The sequence below is a fragment of the Rhipicephalus microplus genome, chromosome 4 (assembly GCF_043290135.1).
Source record: "Rhipicephalus microplus isolate Deutch F79 chromosome 4, USDA_Rmic, whole genome shotgun sequence".
NCBI lineage: Eukaryota > Metazoa > Arthropoda > Arachnida > Ixodida > Ixodidae > Rhipicephalus > Rhipicephalus microplus.
The window spans coordinates 45619797-45639158 of NC_134703.1; the positions used below are offsets into that span (position 1 = coordinate 45619797).

A 19362-nucleotide genomic window follows, 5' to 3' on the forward strand; every position below is an offset into this window, starting at 1 on the left:
AGAAGAAAAGAAACAGGCGGCTCAGGGGCGTGAGGCCATCCATCTCTACCCCATCGGCACGAATTCCGGCTATCATTAGCCAGCGTGGCGGCTCGCTCCGCACGATGCCGCCGCCGGGAAACCAGTCCGCGTCGCGACGCGCCTGAACCATCCCGCCGCGGCGCGCTCCAGACGGTCACGGGCCGCGCAAAGTATGCAAGGATCGCGATCAACCACCCTCCTCCTCGACCCGAGTGCGGGAAAGGATGTTGTCCTCCACGGCGAGAAAGGATGCGGATAGAAGTCTTCTACCCAGCAGTGTTCCGGGCGCGGGCGACCAAGGTATCAGAAGCAGCCGGTGGATGCTATGTATCTTCGGCCTAACGGGACTGCCCTCGTTCTTTGGTTTTCTATGACTCCCCTCTCTCTCCCTCTCTCACACGGGAATTAATGGATGGACAGCGTCAAGGCTCCAAGCTCGAAAAAGAATCAAGGCCGGGTCTTGCAAATGGCCGTCACATTGGAACTTGGTGTCCCTGAAGCGGACGTGCGATTTAGTGTTAGAAGAGCAGCCGGCCTGGTATGCTGGTAATTATAAGAGCCGCTAAAATTTATGCTGCTTTGATATGTGGTATGCCAGTATGACCAACGCCCCACTTTAAACGCTGATAAGACAAGTCATTCCCGATCGATGCCGTAAGCAACGCCCCTTAGGAGAACAGGACGCATCTTTCGAGGAACACATCTAGAGTTTCTTCGACGATTTTCAAGTCAGGGGGTCAGACGGAGTCAGCCGTGACAATTATGACATTTTAAATTCTCCGTCTCAGAATATAGGGGCCGTGAAAACGGTATTACCAGTGTCGGCGCCAATATAATATACGCAACGTAGTCCAAAACAGAAGACAGTCCTTCCTGACCGACAGATATACTAAAGTGAACGGGTATACTGAGAACCTGCCCAACACCCGCAAGCATGCACGTCTGAGGAATTGTACTGAAAATTTCTTTCAACTGCCTCTTCTGTTTTCTTGTCAACCTTCTGTAGCTCTTAGAACTATTATCCTGACAGTGACTGTGCCAAAAGTATTGAGCTACGTCAGGCAGGCAGGCAAATGTCCCAAACGTCCATACACAAAGTCATTCATCGAATCACAGAGTGTCTGACTCAAACTCTACAATAATCATGATTCGCGGCGATCTTTGCGCTATCACCGGCGTGGCAGATGCGCGCAGGGGCGTTCGAAGGCTCCTCGTGTTGAAAGCACCTAAACCTCGTATGAATGAAGCACGCCAGGCAGCGATATGCGCCTTTCGCGGCGCGCAACTTTGACAACCACGAACGCAAGTGACTGACAAACCCAACGTCAAGACAACTGCGCGGTAGGATCAGGACCACAGATGAGGCAGCGCGTTGGCCAAACGCATCGTCGCGGTACCCTCGCCGCCAGACGCGCCCGCAGAATGAGGACTCCAGCGTGCCCGAAACAAAGGCAAGCACAGATCCCAGAGAAAGACAAACCATCGCCATCGCCAGTCAATAACCGAATCGGGCCGGAGGTGTCACCCCGCCGGGAAAGCTGCCACCAGCCGAGAGCAAGCACTTTGCAGGCGTTCGGCGCTCCCAGAGCGAAGCCGAGCGGTCGCGACGACGGAGAGCGGACCGAGACGGCGCGACCTAGGGCTAACGTCTCCGCCTGGAAAGTGGGGTTCCTGGCGCCATCTGTTCGGGCGGAAGGGAAGCCGGAATCGGTGAGCGCTCGAATCGCCGCAGCGGGAGGAAGTCGTGGTGGTGACGTCATGAAGAAGCACGAGGCGCGGCAACTGCTCAAACTGCCGCGAGCGCTGGTGCGCGGTCTTCTCAGGTCCAGTCCAGCTCATCCCGCGTGACTCTTCGGGTATTCCCCGGTTCGTCGATCGGTACAGAGTTCAGGAAACTACGCGATGGTAAGCGGAGCTCCCCGCGACTGTGGCGCCAGCTGGGGCGCGCACACCGCTGTTGGAGGCACCGGCCAATAGCAACTTCGAAGAGCGCTCTTTTCCAGCGCCGCAGTGCTGACTCACGCAGTTCGCGAACAGCGGGTGACGAGCCGGAGGGTATTTCCATTTGACCGACTGCAAGGATTTCCCAATGATGGAGCCTGAATGTCACACAAGCGATCGTGCCCACAATACAGGAACTTTCAATGCGGCTTTCTATACTCGGGGACAACTTTCTGTGGTAAGGAAGGGAAGGCTACCGAGCCAAAGTGGGCATGTGACACCGCTGTAGAATATAGTGTCACAAAGGCGTCCATGTCTTCCGCAAGAAAATAGTAAAAAAGAACATTATTTTCTACTGGATGCTGTTTTTAAAGAGACGCTGCACGCACCGAGGAGATATCACTATTTGTCGCAGCTTTCTGAAGAGTCATTTTGCGTCGCGTCTGGAAACATCGCACGTGTTTACGTGCACCTCACAGTCAAAATGGCGTCTTCGTCTTTAGGTGAGCACACGTCGCCCTCCAGCTAATCCGACGACTCGCCGGAGGAGTTTATGTCGAATTTCACTCACAAGTGGCTGTGTAAGCGCACGTATCAAATTATGTGCAGTGGAATTACTTGAACACGGCCTTCATTCCAAACGAGAGCCGAACCAGACTACTTCGCGGAGGAGTACAAAAGCAGTAGCTCCACCCACATAGCTTTCCCTCCACTGCCACAGAAAGTTGTCCCCGAGAACAGACATCCTGTGGAAGGTAGCGTAATACGTTTTCCCGTATACTTATTATATCTGGTGCAAATATACCATGAAGCACCGTTTAAGATAGGCCTACTGTGCTTTAAATTAATCTTGCGTCATAACCGTGTCAACAAACGATGCCAGTTCTTGTTGCTTTATTTTTTCAACAGGTCGCTGTGCTGCAGCTCATTCACTTCTGAACAAATATTAATACGTTTCTTTGCTTACACCGGTATGCTCCAAATGCGCGAACCTCCAGTGTAATGGAGAACCTTTTTTGTCGAGATAGAGACCAAATACCAGAGTACAGTCCGATTGTCCTCTACACTCCAAATGACATTTCCGACATGTGCGCCCGGAGAATAGCTATGCATTTTCTATTTTACGTGTTCGTCTGCAACGTCTCTCGAACAATAAGCCCCAGTCTAGTAGTGCAAAGAAATAAACCTCAGAAAGAGAACAGCAAACGTTTTCATTCTCTTTTTCAGCTCATAATAACAGCGCCGTCCCGGCACACGCAGCCACATATACACAATCGCGGCGGCGCCTTTGGCGCCCCTTCATTGGATGTCGCCTCACTTCGCTTGTCGTTGGTGTGCAATGAAAAATTAAAATTTTGACGCTCGAGAGGTTGGAAGTTTAAAACACCGGAATCGTTACCTACTTCCTATATGACTTACAATGTTACGCTATATGGTTAGAAGCTTACTACTCCGGGACTGTTGAGCGCCTCCTGCGCGGCTCGACCTGGTATTGTTTATATGCTACAGTATGTCGGAGGACAATATACGGGCTCACGTGAAGATGTCGAGCGTCCTCAGAGCAGGAAACAACGGTCTGAAGCATTTCCCCTTCTCATTCTACGACGTACGAGGTTACGTTAAGACTATAGTTATAGCGCGAGAACAAAACGACGACACAGAGACAAGAAGGACACGAACTCTTGTCTCTGTGTCGTCGTTTTGTTCTCGCGCTATAACTATCGTCATGCCATACCAACTAGCCCAAGCTGCCACACTAAGTTACGTTAAGGTTACGTATGGGTTATGTTAAGGCCACGATACGAGTTCTCCAGCCTCTGTCCCCTGCCTCCTGTGCGACTTGACCTATATAGTATTGCCTATAAGCCATAGTATCCCTTTCACGAGCATCTGTGGCAGGACAAAGAACACGACTACGCCCTCAGAATAAAAAAACAATGCTTCCGAGCCTCCGCCTTTCTCTCTCTCTGCGACATACGAGGCTACGCAGAACAGCCACACAGCTGCACCGTCGCTTGTATACGGGGAAGCCCATTCATCAGGCACGTGGACCGGCTCAGAGCGCTGGCTGCATGCTCCGGAGCCAGAACACGGAGGGCCCCCGGCGCCTGCGGTCGACCCAGGACGATGACCTCGCGTTCGCCGCCAACGTTCGCTAAGCTGGCCAGCCGACGACGCGTGTGTCGCGGCTGCTGGCAACGGGCCATTCAGACACGCGCGGGGGCTTTGCAGCCACCACTGCAGTCGACGTCGTGACGCACGAGACCGCCACAACCAACAACCCGCGTGGGTGTCGGGGGCCCAGACGTTGAGAGTGAGGGGTGGCCTTTCAAAGGCTTTATCCGTGTTTTTCTCGTACTTCTGAGGCCATTATTGTCGTTTTTTTCCTTTCGCCCTTTGTTTTTCTCAAAAGAAGACATTAAGGAGGACGACGAGCCAGCGCTTTTTTTTTTTTGATAAAAATTGCCACTGATAGCTGAAAATATACCTCGCTGAATTTGGCATTGTGTGTGTGTGTGTGTGTGTGTGTGTGTGTGTGTGTGTGTGTGTGTGTGTGTTTGGACTGCCTCGTTGTCTCTTGAATTTATTTATCTGGTATAACGTGATGAGTGTAGAAATAACACCATTTCGCGAGGCAGCATTCCATCCTCGTGCATCTATAGTTTTCGTACTCTTCGGTCCTGTACGGTATTTTTCACTTCCTTTCATGCCTCGCCAGTTAACCTGCAGTAGCTTGTTAGGGTCGTCGTCCAGCCTCATCGACGGTGGATTCACCGCGTTACAATGTGACAGAATTGCGTTCGTTAACACCGACAACTAAAGATTTAGAAACAACCGACCCACATGAGCACCGTATTCCGAGCACTTCTGGTTCATGGCGTCGACACTGTGTGTCGCAGGCTTCCAAGATGTTTAAGAAAAAGAGAAGAAACAGAAACGACAACAATCATTTTAGTCTGTTGACCATTTATATGCATTGAGGCTGCTTGAGGGGCTTTCATGTAGTATATATCCCGATCTCCGCCAACACGGAGAGCATATAAGAGCTGCGATTGGCAGGAGCACATCGTTATGCGCAATGCAAACGCGTTGACGTTGCGCATGAAGTAACACAACGCACGGTGAAGGATCAAGAGGTACAGGAAAGAGCGTCATTCGCCGTTCGTCTATAGCTTTGCGTTTTTACCGTTTGCACAATATGAACTTTCTCTCCCCTCTATCTTTCATCTTCCCCCTCCCATGCGCAGGGTAGCAAACCGGCTGCCTATAGGCTGGTTAACCTCCCTGCCGTTATTTTCCTCCTGTTTTCCTTCATTCTTCCTTCTTCCTTCCTTTAGCCCAACAACACGTTTCACTAAGCATCTACTTTGCGCCGCATGCCTGAAAAGTAATTCGGTCATGCGTTTTTGCGTGACCGCTGTCGTAACGACTGAAGCCCTTGTAGCGACTCAGACCCAGGGGGAGCGCGCATCGGCTTTTCGAACATTGCGACTCTCGGTCGCCATTTTGCCTCGACAGCCGCGCCCAACGCACTTTTCTACCAGCAATGCCTCGCTGCGCGCCTATACCGAGATACAGCGCGATAAGGAGGAATAAAGGAAAGGTCGCGGGAAGGGGTGCGGATGCGAAGGGGAAGAGGTGCAAAAAATCGCAAGGAGAGACGGGACCGTCGATTTCTCTTTCTCGGCTATTATGTCACTCTCACCACCATCCCCGCCGAAAAGGTCAACTAGAGGCGCTCCCGATCGATACGTGAACACCTCCAAGAGGGCGCCACGCGCCGCCGTTTGCCCTTCTTCCCGTCACATTCACTCCCACCCTGCACATTTCTCAGACGCTTGCGTACATTACCACTGTAGTCTGCAATATGGCGGTCGAGCACAAGGACTAAATGGACGGACATTCAGTATTTCATTGAGCGTCAAAAAAATGCCGCAGTAAGCATATACTCTGCGTAAATTCCTACATGTGGCGCGTGTTTCATTTATGTCTGTGGGAGCCCTGCATACTGTTGTCTATGTTAAATACTCTATTTGCATCACCTGTAACCTACTCTTTACTTTTCATGTGCCATGTTTTGATACGCAAGTTCCCGTGAACCGTTTCCGGGCGAGTACCAAGAATAAGCAATCACCCGCAATCATTTACTACTGTGTAGAATCTGACAAAAGTCGATGTCAATCAGATGTTGAGGAAATAATTGCCAATTGAGCAATCCCCTAAACACTTTCTCGGCTTGCACTCCATATACTCGCAGAACATGCTCCGAGTCATGCACCAACACACATTTCGAAACCATATACTTGCAAATCCGTATAGACTATCTTCACGGTAAGCGAGGCAAATACCCCCCGCTGACGTTTACAGTCTTTACAGCCAATGCAAGCAGGATATCGAGCTTCAACGTCCAGACTAAGAAAACGGTCATTTAAGCATCACATCCACACGGCGAGGTGTGTTATCAGCGCCAACTTACCGCAGTACAGGCGAACGGTATACCGCCACGTGTTCTGCTTCAAAGCTAATGGGAACGGTTGTACGTCTAGTCGCGTTACAAACGTCGAACTTTATTACGCCCGCACATCAGACGCCACATCCGAAGTCCTGCTATAATCATAGTCGATCCGTCCCCAATGCCGCTGTGCCGCACTCACGCACCCCGCAGCGAGCAATTTCGCGACAAACGAGAACTCAGCTGCAAAGCCGTGACATTTTTTTTGTTTCGTTTCTTTCTCTCTCTCTTTACTTGAAGCCCCTGTGTAGTAACTGTGAAGCCCCTGTGTAGTAACTGTGCTCGTGTGCGCAGCTCCATTCATGAGTCTGGCCGGGAGCTGTCAGGTGCTTCCGCCCATTCATTGGCGCGGTGCACTTCAGTGTGTGTGCAAAACGCTACGTGCGTGGCGCGCGTGGGACGAAGGCTGCAGTGAATGACTCTATAGTTGTGCCAAGTCGCACGCAAATCTAGTGCACTGCACACACACATGCGCATATGCCGCCAGCTGCGAAATCATCCGTGTACGCTGTAACTGCACCGCATTCGACTGACACTGTAAAGTTCTCTATAAGCTGTATGCAACGACGTGGTTGGCACCACAATTTTTCGTACAGCCAGCGCGGCAAAAACATATATACGTATAAAAAAAGAACTCTTTATCTGGATTTCTCAATTTTCAGAAGTACTGCGGAAGCTTCGAATTGTTAAACAAGATAGCGGTCGTTGATGTCACACGAACACGTGGTATTAATGAGCACATTAATAAGCTGTGGGACATTACTGTGGGTTGATTCTATAGTACAATACAGATTGCAGCTCTTTAATACTGAAGCACTACGTGGCGTTAGACCGTGTATGTTCAACGTTATATGGATCAGTGGTAAAAACAACGATAGTAGAAAGCTTACCGACACAGGATGAGAGTCGGCAGTGACGTACGTAATGCAGTACGATACTATTACATGGCGCGACCTATACGTTCAGCATCGACCGGTTGGACGTCCCGCACGATCTACTTGCTGCAGTTCGTGTATTTAGCTAGAATGTTCACTTCCCAAACCATGAGCACCGTGCGGTACTTGTTATTTCTCAACTGCGGACGTAGTAGCTTTAGTCAAGTTCTATAGATAGAGCCGCCCCCACCCGCCACTGTTGCACGACCGCTTACGAGTCTGCAACAGACGGCATTCCCGTGACAACAACAGTCAGTGTACGAGTCTGCACCAGACGGCATTCCCGTGACAACAACTGTCAGTGTGTAAGCGACACCGTCTTTACAGAGCCTGCATAGTAAAACTGTAGACCACGACCCCTTCCGAAACGCGCTGAGACGACAAATGGCGTCCGCTGCATTTGCGAATCGGCATCCCTCTCGAGTACTACGTGTCCACACTTTCAGACTCTTCGGCCGCGCAATGACGAAACCGCGTGGGCGAACGAGCGCTATCCTTGCCGTGCAGCTGATACGCGTTATCGTAGCCGTGGACGCAGCAGCACTCGATGCGACCGCCCTTCGCACGACGACGAGGGGAGTCCCCGGGCCGCTCTCACACACAGCTGACCTCGTAAAACCGCCGAGTGCGATTAAGATCTTGCTTCGAATAGCTGATGATACCAGCCGTCCGCTTTTCGCGTGATGCGGCTTTACGTATATATTATACGCTGCTGCCCGCGAACAATCGCACATTGCGGCCGTTTATTCTAGCCTCTAATTCTATCGCGACTTGACAGGCAACCCTAAAGAAAGGGAACGAATCGAGGCCCAGCACTAAACCTTCAAACTTTCAGAATGGTGATCTGGTCGTTATTGCCAACAAAAAACACCTTTTGGGTGCAGATAATTATCATGAGATATGAAGAGACGTGGTGAGAATGACGCTGCCGAAATAGTCCCAGCAATCATGCCTCATATACGCAAATTAGCATGACATCATGCTAATTCATTAGCATGAATTAGCATGAAAGACCCCAGTTGTGGCCACTTGAAAGGAAGCTATCCGAAGCAGTTGTTACGTGAGCGTTCTTTCCCTTATCTGACTGCAGTTTATATGGTCACGTGACGGGAGATTAGTGAAGCGAAGCTGCTTCGAGAAATCACAGACGCGGAGCTGCTGAGGTTTTCCTTCTTTTTTTTTCGTTCTTTTCCTTCGTTTACTTGTTATTATTCGGATTCAGTAAACACATGTGCCACAACTTTCACATGTTACTACGGCGAGCACACCGAACATTTCTTAACGGAAAAACGGAGCGAAACGCCACTCGTGGTGCCAAGAACAACGCCGACCTCCACAGCCTAACCCAAGCCACTTTCGTGAGATTTTTAGTACTCTCGAAAGAGAAACCCTGCAATAACTGTCATATAGCTATCCCAAGCCATGCTCCAGAAAACTAATCGCGCTCTTCAGACTACTTAATTCAAGTTCCCTTTCTCGCGCGGATTAAGGTATACTATTACCCTTTTTACAACGTTACGCAACGGCTAACTTGCGAAAACCCCGCGCCGCGACTGCCCACTTACGTACAAAATGACGTCGCTGCGGCCGGCTATGCCCCGGGGCAAAAACCACTCAGCATATATGTCACCGTCGTTCACGGCCTGTCTATGCATGCGCAACGTGGCCGTACGGAGAAGGTAAATGGGACGGTAGTGTTAGTTAACGGCGGCTCAGTTGGCGGTGCGCCAGAAGCGGGCGTCACTTTGTCGCACCGTTAATGAAAGCCGACACACGCGCAAGGACACAAGGTTTCACTTTCGCGGCACGTCTGCACAGAGAGAAAGAAGCGCAGGTACGATTACTAATAGTTAGCCAAGACCGACAGAACGCGAAAGCTCAAAGGCGCGAGGAGCGGAGAGTTAAAGGAAAAAAAAACATTATTATGGCCAGTTTACGCGCTGGTATATCGTTCGAGTGCTGCAAACAGGCAGCGGTTCCTGGAGTGCCTGGCGGCGAAAAGTCTGTTACCTTGAAGTCCGGCAGCCAGGAAACGAAAGAGAAGCTATATACCAGAGAACACGCGGCGTATTATACGCGCAGGTGGTATTCCGGTATAACCTGGCAAAACGCCGCTTCCTCGACGTACGCACAAAAGACTACATAGCGTAGTTGGAGCGTCTTTTAGGGGTTCATTATGCATTATCGCCGCTGCTGACATGTGATGGAGATGATACCTCTAAAGACAACATCTTGCTTTATACTAACACAATGATTAGACACGCTTGCGCGATCGTGAGCGTAGTCTTTGAAGGCTGACGAGAAACGATGAGAACAGATGACTATGATGCGGGCGATTCTAGCGTTGTCGGAAACGCAGGGAGGAAACGGGCTGGCAGGCTGTAATTTAAAAAGCAACCGTCATCGCTGAACGATGAATATAGCGACATAATGAAACCCACGTAACTCCGCCTGAATGGCGTGCGATCGCCAACATCTATAATCGTTCTCGAAGGACGGGATGGGATTTTTGTCACCCGCTTCCCTCGTGCACGTGTCTGCATGCGTTACCAGATCTAGAAGGAGAAATCCATATCAACCCTATATCTCAATTTTCTGTCGCTCTAAGGGACGAGGAATGAAAAAGCCCTGATAAAGAATGGGTGAAGAGAAGAAAGAATGAAATAAAGAAATGCCTCTTGCGGAGCTATTCACTCAAGCGAACGTCCTGAAGATAAGCAATGCACAAGTTTGGAGGCCGAAGTTGCATGAAAGCGCAACGCACGGAATTATAGTGCCTGGTAAGCTTAGATCATTTTTGTAAATCCCTAAAGCTGTCACAAACGATTTCGACAAAGGTTACTAAACGTCAACATGCGAAATAATTTCGAATTATTAGCTGATGAAACGCTTAGCGTTCAAGGCTACTTGTCGAGACGTGTCATCCCTTATCTCACTTAATCTGTGAGAAGGCAACTGGTTCCGCATCTTGCCTTTTTAACAACACAGTCAGTTTTCCAGAACGAGAACTATAACTCACTTGGCGCCTTGTTCGAGCCGGTGATTGGTGCATGCCCCTACGCATTTTCTCTTCATCCGAAAGGTCTTCGGTGACGTCACGTGCCGCTGCGTGCAACCTAGCGAGAGAAAAATAAAACGAGAAGAGGATAATATGTTAGCTTTATGATTGTTACGACAAAGATGCGAAGAAATCAATAACGACGTAAAGGCGATTACCGCTTTCACGTGTAGCCTGAACACAGGCAATAACTTGGTATTCGAGGTTTGTGACTAATAAATAGCTCGAAAGTTGATGATGGCCCTGCATAATTTGTATTTAAAGGTTGGATCAAAGTACTCGGCTTTTGCGATCATCAATGTGTCACGCCGATAGCTACAACTAACTGATTGTTATTGGACCACCTGGGAAAACCTGCACACGACAAATAACGCGTTATACTCCCATGTATAACGTTTTTACATAAGCAATTATTACAGCTGCGGCCCTTATGCTTTCCGTGCTCAATTCACTCCTATGCCACCGAGTAGGGTAACAAAGTGGACAGTGTTTTAACGTGATTCATACCTCTTTCCCACTCTCTCTCCGCAGCGCTACGAGTTGAGAGAGAGAGCGCACGAAAAGAAAAATAGAGGCAAATAACTGACGATGTGCTAGTTGGCTGTACACAAACGACAACAGCCATTAGAATTAGTGCCAAGCCAGTAGCACGCGTCAGGACGAGCCAGCACAACCATTAACGACAACCATTAACGACAATTACAAATCGGTCGGGTAAAAAAGAAACACGTGTATTCCTGAACATCGCAAGCGAAGCGCGTACAATGACAGCGTAACACAACTCGAAGATGCAGGCGCTTTCTATCATAACCCAAAGTCAAATCGCGACGCCGTGTACTTAATTGAGCTGTAACGAAATTCGCGCCGAACAGAGCAGAGGACGCATGAGAGCTACACCTGGTCTCACACCGGGCGAGACGAGAGAAAGCTCCCGCACCGACGCACTAATTACTCTCGGTCGACGACAGCTCCGCCGGGTGCCTCGTTAATTGGCCAGCGAACAATCGCCGGCATTTATGTGTAACGCCGGCGTTGCATCGGGCCGTTACGCCGCGCCGAGGCAAGGGGCCCCGCCCCACGTGCGGCAACACGTTCTACCGGACCCTTGATCGTTCCCTGCTGTGGAAGCCGTGATTTGAGCGTTTGCCACAGCACGGAGCAAGCCATTTACCCCGTCGCGACAGAACAGTCCGTTAGACATGTGATGACAATATCGATGGCTACTTCTTGCAGGATTAATGCTCTATCTCTTAATGTCGAATTGCGAAAACAGCAGGGAGTTCCGATTGGCTGCGGCAGGCATGTAGTCAGGAATTTTCGGATGAAGTGGGAGAGGGGGAAGGGCACTTGCCACTCAGTCCTGGTCATTCAGAAAATAGACCTACTTTTATTGTTTGTTAACGCTAGAATAACCCCTTCCAAAAGAATTTTGGAGGGCAGTGGAGAGCGGGGGCCTAGGGCACCCCCCTTCCCCCTGGTTAAGGACCTGAAACGCGCTCACGGAGGCCGGTGGACCGCCAAATGGCAGTCAGCGCGAGTAGAGCCTTCTGATGCGACGCCAAATGCTGTCAGCGCAGTAGAATTGGCTCCCCTGTTCTCCGATTCCAGTGCAGAGTAGCTCGCATCCAGTTATCCAGCCAGCCTTTTTCCTTTCTCTTCTCTCCTCCTTCTTTTAGAGACACGAAGAACGTAAATATACGGTTAACTTCTTTGAACCTCCTTTATCAGGTCAGATCAACATATCGAAACTATCCCAGTCGATATAGCATCAGCAGGACTTCGTGTTCAGCACGCGCCCGAGTTATTAGGGGGGTTGAGTGCCGCCTCCGGATATTAATAAAGTTCTTTGCCTGCCTGTCTGCCCCCGCATACGCGCTTGTGTCACGGCGGCCCACAGACAAGTCGTAACTTGATTCCATAAAAATGAAGAATATAAATATGAACAAAGGTGACGCAGATAACTGCTGCATACGCGAGTACAATGGAAAGTTGGACGAGCTGACTTTGACTCAGCACACTTCTAGATCCGCCAGCTACGTACAACATCCTTATCTTATCCTAATCCTATCAGCACGTCCTCCTCTCGATGTCGATTGTCGTTGTAAGACGAAAGCCAATTGAATGAGAAGAATATAAAAAAAAAGATGAATTTCACCTACGAGTCGCTTCAGATAAATGCACAAAAAAACATAGGACAATTTTCTTTAGTGCCGTTTTACATCGGGTAAGGATAGACAAGCTCGGCAGAGTTGAAATGTCTCGACAACCTTGGCAACGACAGATCTGCGCGGCACGTGCTTCGGGTCACGAGAGACGAACGTGTCCGCTCTTTTTCTGGTCAATAAAAGATAGGAGGAAAAAAAACACACACACCAAAACGTGAGCTCTGTGACCCGGAGGTCCGCGGATTGTGGTGTGTAATGTGTGTGTAAGAAATTGCGGTCTTATCGCTAGCGAGACCGAAAACGAGAAAACGCGATAACGAATGCATCCGGGTTATCCTGGACTCACCATGAGAGCAAAGAAAAGCTTCCCCTCCGCGAAAGCTACCGTGACGATGATGCAAAACGCGGCCACACGGTTTCTCATTAAACACTTCATGAGGTGCATGCCACCTCAGATGAGCCGGCACACTTTGCAGGCACACTAACTTTGTAGACCATTACACGGAAGGGTGTGAGTGACGCCATACTGAGAAGTTAACTTGCATGCTTTGTATCTAACTCTAACTAAACGAACGGTGTTACGGTAGACGCGCACGCATGAAAACGATTTTTGGGTTGGTGCATACGATGTTTCAAAGCCTTATTCATTCACGTTGCGATGTACAAAAAACAAGGCAACATTGACTTAACCGATTAAGATGACGGCACCCAGATGTCTTACGGAAAATAGTCTGTATGGTTCGACGCGCACATCATAGATAGCTACTAGTGATAACATAACCGGTTATCAGTGTAGACACAAGGACATACATTAGAAACGTAAGTGTGCTGCGCTGTCAGTGCGCTATTCAGCAAGACAGCTACGGCATGTTCTAATGAAAAAAAAAAAGGAAATAGAGATACAGAAAGCCATGACTTGTCAAGTATGTGACACGCTAGCTCATTTTTGGGTGCCACGGCGCTCCGACGAGGTCAGGCTCCAAGCAAAGTTCATGAGCCAGGACTCACAAAAAGGAGCCAAAGGACACATTTTCTTTTTCTTTGAGTGCAGCGGGAAAGACTAAGAACAATAAATAGTCAGCTTTAACTCTCTTGAGGGTAGCCTCTTTGTTTCAGGGAACGTGTCTTTCAAAGCATTATCCGGTGTGCCTTGAGCAAGCTGCACGGTTGTGTTTTTTTTTCATTTTTTTTTTCATGGGGCGAATCTCCTTGGGGTGTGGGCCGTTCCCTTCTCTGTAATAGTATGTTGTAGTAACCACTTCTAGTTAGATTGAAGAATTGCTCACTAGATGGCGTTGTGTGTATATGCCCTTGGAAACAATATCAATAGATGGCGTAAGTGGTTTTCGTATCATAAGAAATTCACAGCATATTCGCGGAATGAATGGTGTGTGGGGCGAAGCGTCCATTCGTCCGATGCGTGCTATAGTGTGATAGGAGTGGACATGCAGACAGACAGACAGACAGACAGACAGACAGACAGACAGACAGACAGACAGACAGACAGACAGACAGACAGACAGACAGACAGACAGACAGACAGACAGACGGGCGGACGTACGGACGGTTCACCCCACTCATCATCATTCACTCCGTGGGCATGCTGTGAATCTGTTTTTTTTTTTCTTCTTATCTGATGCTACAGTCCTCAAAACCCTATGCAGCCCAAAAAGTCGCGCGATGACCCTCCTACAGTACTCTTGATAAGTAAGATACTCGAATTTCCGATTGTAGACATTCTATACTTTCTCGCCGTGCACGTGTGTCGTAGCCCTAAACTGAACAAAGTTTAGCCTCTGTGTCTTCCTCCTTCCCTTTCTCTTTCTCTGCCTTGTCTGTACCAACGTTCTTAAACATAGCTATGTTAGGTCCTCGCCGTGCCTCACTGCTTCACTAGAAAGCCAGCTCAGCGTCTGCTTATCTTCAAGGTTCTGTTACAAGTGGAGAGATGACCTGGCGGTAGGACAGACATGTAGGAATTACACTCAGTAAGACAGATACCCTAAGAAGAATTATTCATGTCCCAGAAAGAAAGTGTTATACTCCCTGTTCCCAGCATACTGAGAGTTAAATAAAATCTACGAGGCTTTAAGCAGCGATTGCGACCGCATCCTTGAGATTTTCCAGATTAGGTAATTTCAATAGGAGATATTCTACGAATGCGTGTTAACAAACGAATTCGCCTATATGGAATTCTCCAGAATGTATCTGTGTTCGTAGAAATATTAGTTTTTGTCGCTGCGTATCTTTTTTTTTTAAATTGAATATCACCTGACTCTGTAAGACACGTGACGGTGTATGCTACGACGGGGGTTCGTACACCCGTGCCATAACAGTCGTGTATTAAGAATTTGGCGCATTTTATGTTAAAGAACCCCATGTAGTCCAAACTGTTCCAGAGTCCCCAATAAAGGCGCACCTCATAATCACACCGTAGTTTTGGCACGTAAACCCCCCGGAATAATTATCATGACCATTGCTCTAGCTATGTGAATGTATCTACTTCTTTCACACATGACTGCTACACTGCTGATATTCCCTGAAATCAACTTTACGCAAGCTTATACGCAACCCACGCAGCTCCACGACACAGGTATCAACGGCTTTATGAAACGACCCCTTTCTACACCGGCTGCAGGAGTAAGACGCAACCCAAGACAGGAACTCGCGCAGCTGTGTCTACGGGTTGTGATCAGGCGCAGAAGCAATGGAGCGGCCCTTTAAGAGCCAGCGCTGTATGCCTACAAAGTATGAGAAAGGTTGAAATTCTGCGAATCGCTCTTTCTGCTAGTAGATCGAGCACATTCGAAGCCGTCAACCCTTTCGGCGCAGTTTCCCAGCTGTGCGAAGTGGCAGCTGTTTCGCGTGACGGGGTGGCGACTCGCAGGTTGCTTCAGAGATAGAGCAGAGAGAGGGGGCAGATGTGAGATGGAAGGCCTTGCAGGGGCATCAGACAGGCACACGAGGCGTCAGGTGTGCATCTAGGCGGAGTGTTCGTTGCGACCACGGATCGTAACGCCACGGCTGCTCGCAACAACCGCCACCTAGTGCCGCGGGGCGCATCGCAGGTCACGAGACAAGATTGGCGCGCTCCATCAAAACCTGTCGGCGCTGCGTTCAACGAAGCAACTCTTCTTTTTTTTCACAATCAACCTTCGGGACGGAGGTGGCCCAATGTCAGGTCGGGCCCTCCCTCTCCCAACATCGCTCACTCACTCTGTCCTGCAAACTGGACGCAACGAGGCGAGACCTTGACGAGCTGGACATTAAACGGCGCATGGGAATTTGAAAACCTCTCCTTTGCGAGTAGTCCCAGATACTCTCGCGCTGCCGCATCCCTGAGTCACCCCTCTCATCAACCACCTCCTGCTCGTTTATGGCGTAGACGTGTCCAGGATAAGCTCAAAGCGAACCGGAAATTAAACGCACACTTGAGCGATTCATGAATCACCTTTCGCTGTCCCACCGCGAGCACGAGGCTGGCTCACCGAGAAGAGCTTTTAACGACCACAACAAAAGACACTTGATCAGGGACTACGTACGTGACAGGTATTTTGCATGAGGTACATGCTAGAAGAGCATTTGAACTCTGGCATGTTACCATGCTCCTTCGCACAAGTATGTAGATAGAGAGGATAGAGAGGAGATAGAGAGGACGCCTTTCTGATTTCAACCTAACAACCAATCCGTAGAGCATCTTGACAGACTGGCAAACAAATCGCAGCCGTGCTGACCAGCTGCACTCGTTGTAACCAATAACCAACCAGGCCAGTGATCGTACCTGAAACTCTCAGCAAGCAAAATACATTCAATTTGTCTGAACATGGCAGGGGCAGCTTAAGCGAGCGCAAACACATCACGACGATGCAAATCCACAGAATTCGTCAGAACATGGAAAGCTGACAACCATGAAATTTGCCGCCCGAACATACCCCGGACATTGCACCTCACCACGACTGCGGCTTTTGAACCGTTTCACCAGAACCCTTACGCTCCTGAAGTCACTAAGCGAGCTGTATTTTTCCTAAATCAAAGAGCGTTACAACCGCCTGGCAGAAAGTACACGGTTGAATGCATACCCCCATCATCACCTGCCTCTCCCGAGGGCACCAAAGGATTGATTGCGGACGAAGTGAACTCTTGTTTCGGTTCGCTGGTCAAACTTCCGGCGCCAAACACACACACACACACACACACACACACACACACACACACACACACACACACACACACACACACACACACACACACACACACACACACACACACACACACACACACACACGCACGCACGCACGCACCGCACAATCTGGTCGCTGCTCCTCAAAGCGTGACACCCTCGGGCGGATGCATGTATGAGCACGAGTGCCTGTAAACTGGCGCCAGCCAAACGACGGCGCAAACAATAGGTCAGCTTGAGTTATCCCAGAGATCACGAGAGGCTTTGCACTCGTTTTGAGGTCAATGACCCTCAATTGAAACGATTGTGAGAAGCCTAATATTGCAACAAGCTACACGTGGCTTCGTCGGCGCGCCATTGCCGGCACCTTTCCAACGGCGGTATAAGACGTGAGATGTCGTCCAGCGTTGTGATAGTGATAGATTGGTCGCCATTAAAAAGGAACATTTCTTCGTGTTCATGTTGCCACGTGCGACTGTGGCGCTTCACACTAGAAGGCTCAATCATTAGATTGAGTCATCTAGATATCCTGGGTATCTTCTTTTTCCTGCAGACATGCTTTGCATTGCTCTTGACATCTCGTTGTTAGGTATTTCTATCGGCAGCTGTTTTATTGATCTCTTCTTTGTCTTTACTATTTTTCTTCACAAGAATATTCTAAGCGCCTGCGCCGACTACAGTGCCGCAAAAGGGGATTACACTCCGCGGAGATCGCTGACGACGTTCGGTATCAGAGGCCCCGCCGCGGTGGTCTAGTGGCTAAGGTACTCGGCTGCTGACCCGCTGGTCGCGGGTTTGAATCCCGACTGCGGCGGCTGCATTTCCGATGGAGGCGGTAATGTTGCAAGCCCGTGTGCTCAGATTTGAGTGCACGTTAAAGGACCCCAGGTGGTCAGAATTTCCGGAGTCCTCTACTACGGCGTCTCTCATAATCATATGGTGGTTTTGGGATGTTAAACCCCACAAATCAATCATTCGGCATCAGGGCGCCGGCGATGAGCAAGCGCTCGGCAGCTGCAGCTCAGCGACAGACGGGGGTAGGCACTGGGGCGCCAGCCAAGCCTCGCTGAAAAAGGTACGAGCTCGAAAGGCGGCGTTGACGAGAGATGCAGCACAGGCGAGACGTCGGCGCCAGAGGCAAACAATTGTTCCGTCCAATGTTGTTGCACAACGTATCGGGGTCGTCGTTCACACCGAGGACAAGGCACGGCACACGAGGAGCTCACGCGGCAACGGCGGAAATCCCTAGCGCAGACGCAGCAGATGCCTTGGCGCCTCCAGGTGCCCCTCAGACGGGGAGGAAATGCAGAGACGGCAAGGCAGCCTGTGCGACAAGAACGCTTTCGTACGCGGCGCTCTACGCTTCACCTGCCGCACGACGGCGGCGACCGCTCTCGAACTGTGCGGCGGGGCGCTTTATGACGTCACGGAATAGCCTGCAGCTGCAGCGCCTGAGCATGTGTGACGTGCGTTGTCGCACTGACGTGCGCGCGAGTGCGCAGGCTTCACCATTTTTTTTCCCCCTTTTCTTCTCTTTCTGCTCACTGTACGCGTTGCACTGACGTCAGGGACTGTGCTGCGAGAGGAACATGTGGCTGGCCGTCGTGTACTTGAGTATTGCTTCCTTCATTGTGTGTTTGGTTTTGTTTTTCCTCGTTCGCTTCTTCCGTATATGTGCTTGCGGGTTCAGCCGTAATGCTTTTTGCAGAATTTTGCGAACAAACGGTCAGTATTGCGCGAGAGACTTCTGACGCAGAGTGCTCTCACGTGTACGCGTCGAACGTGGTTAATGTACATCTTTCTGTTCTCCTCTTTTCACTGAACTGAACGTAGGCGCACTCGAAACTACATGCCGCAAGTATCGAGTCGGATAGCATGGCAGGTACAGGCATGAATGTAGATATAAAAAGTGTTTAGTAAGGCGCAAAAACCACATGAAGTGCAGTTGCACAGTGGCACAAAGAAGAATTTAGCTTCTGTTCTACGGCCAACAGTCTATCATGCCTGTGCTCTATCATAATCACATAGAAGCTCATCCCGCGTTTCTTTCGAAAGCAAGCGCAGTTACTAGCTTTTTGGCTGAGTATGAAAACTCGCCGTTGCCGAGCATGCGACGGAAGCTTTTTCCTTGATCTTCCTGTTTCAGAAATCTCCAGCTGCGAAGAAACCATCGCGCACCTTCTATGTGAGTGCACCCATTTGAACGCGCAAAGACAAGAACTGACTGCAGCTCTGGATAGACTGGATGATCGGCCTTTGTCAGAACAAAGGACTCTGGGTCATTGGCCGAACCCATCATCCCCAGCCCAGAAGGCTTTGAAAGCTTTACTACGCTTTTTGCGGACAACTGGCCTCAGAGACAGACTTTAGTGTCTTATACTCTTTGATGTTGCCTTTCCTCTGTCGCTAATGTTTTGTAATTTCTCTCTCTCTCTTCGCAACATTTCTTTTTACCATCTTTTATTCCCCCCACCTCTTTCCCCAGCACAGGGTAGCCAGCCGGTCTAAGAACTGGCTAACCTCCCTGTGCTTCCGCCTAAACTTTCGTC

At 49.7% G+C, this 19362-nt stretch overlaps 1 protein-coding gene across 2 annotated transcripts in view; it reads right to left on the bottom strand.

Moving 5' to 3' along the window:
* LOC142814256 (uncharacterized) overlaps positions 1-19362 on the bottom strand; it is an 87876-nt gene that overhangs the window by 20530 nt on the left and 47984 nt on the right. For both annotated transcript variants that reach the window (XM_075892684.1, XM_075892685.1), the window contains one exon: positions 10430-10526. In XM_075892684.1, the coding sequence (XP_075748799.1) occupies positions 10430-10526 (97 nt within the window). The remainder of the gene's footprint in view (positions 1-10429; positions 10527-19362) is intronic.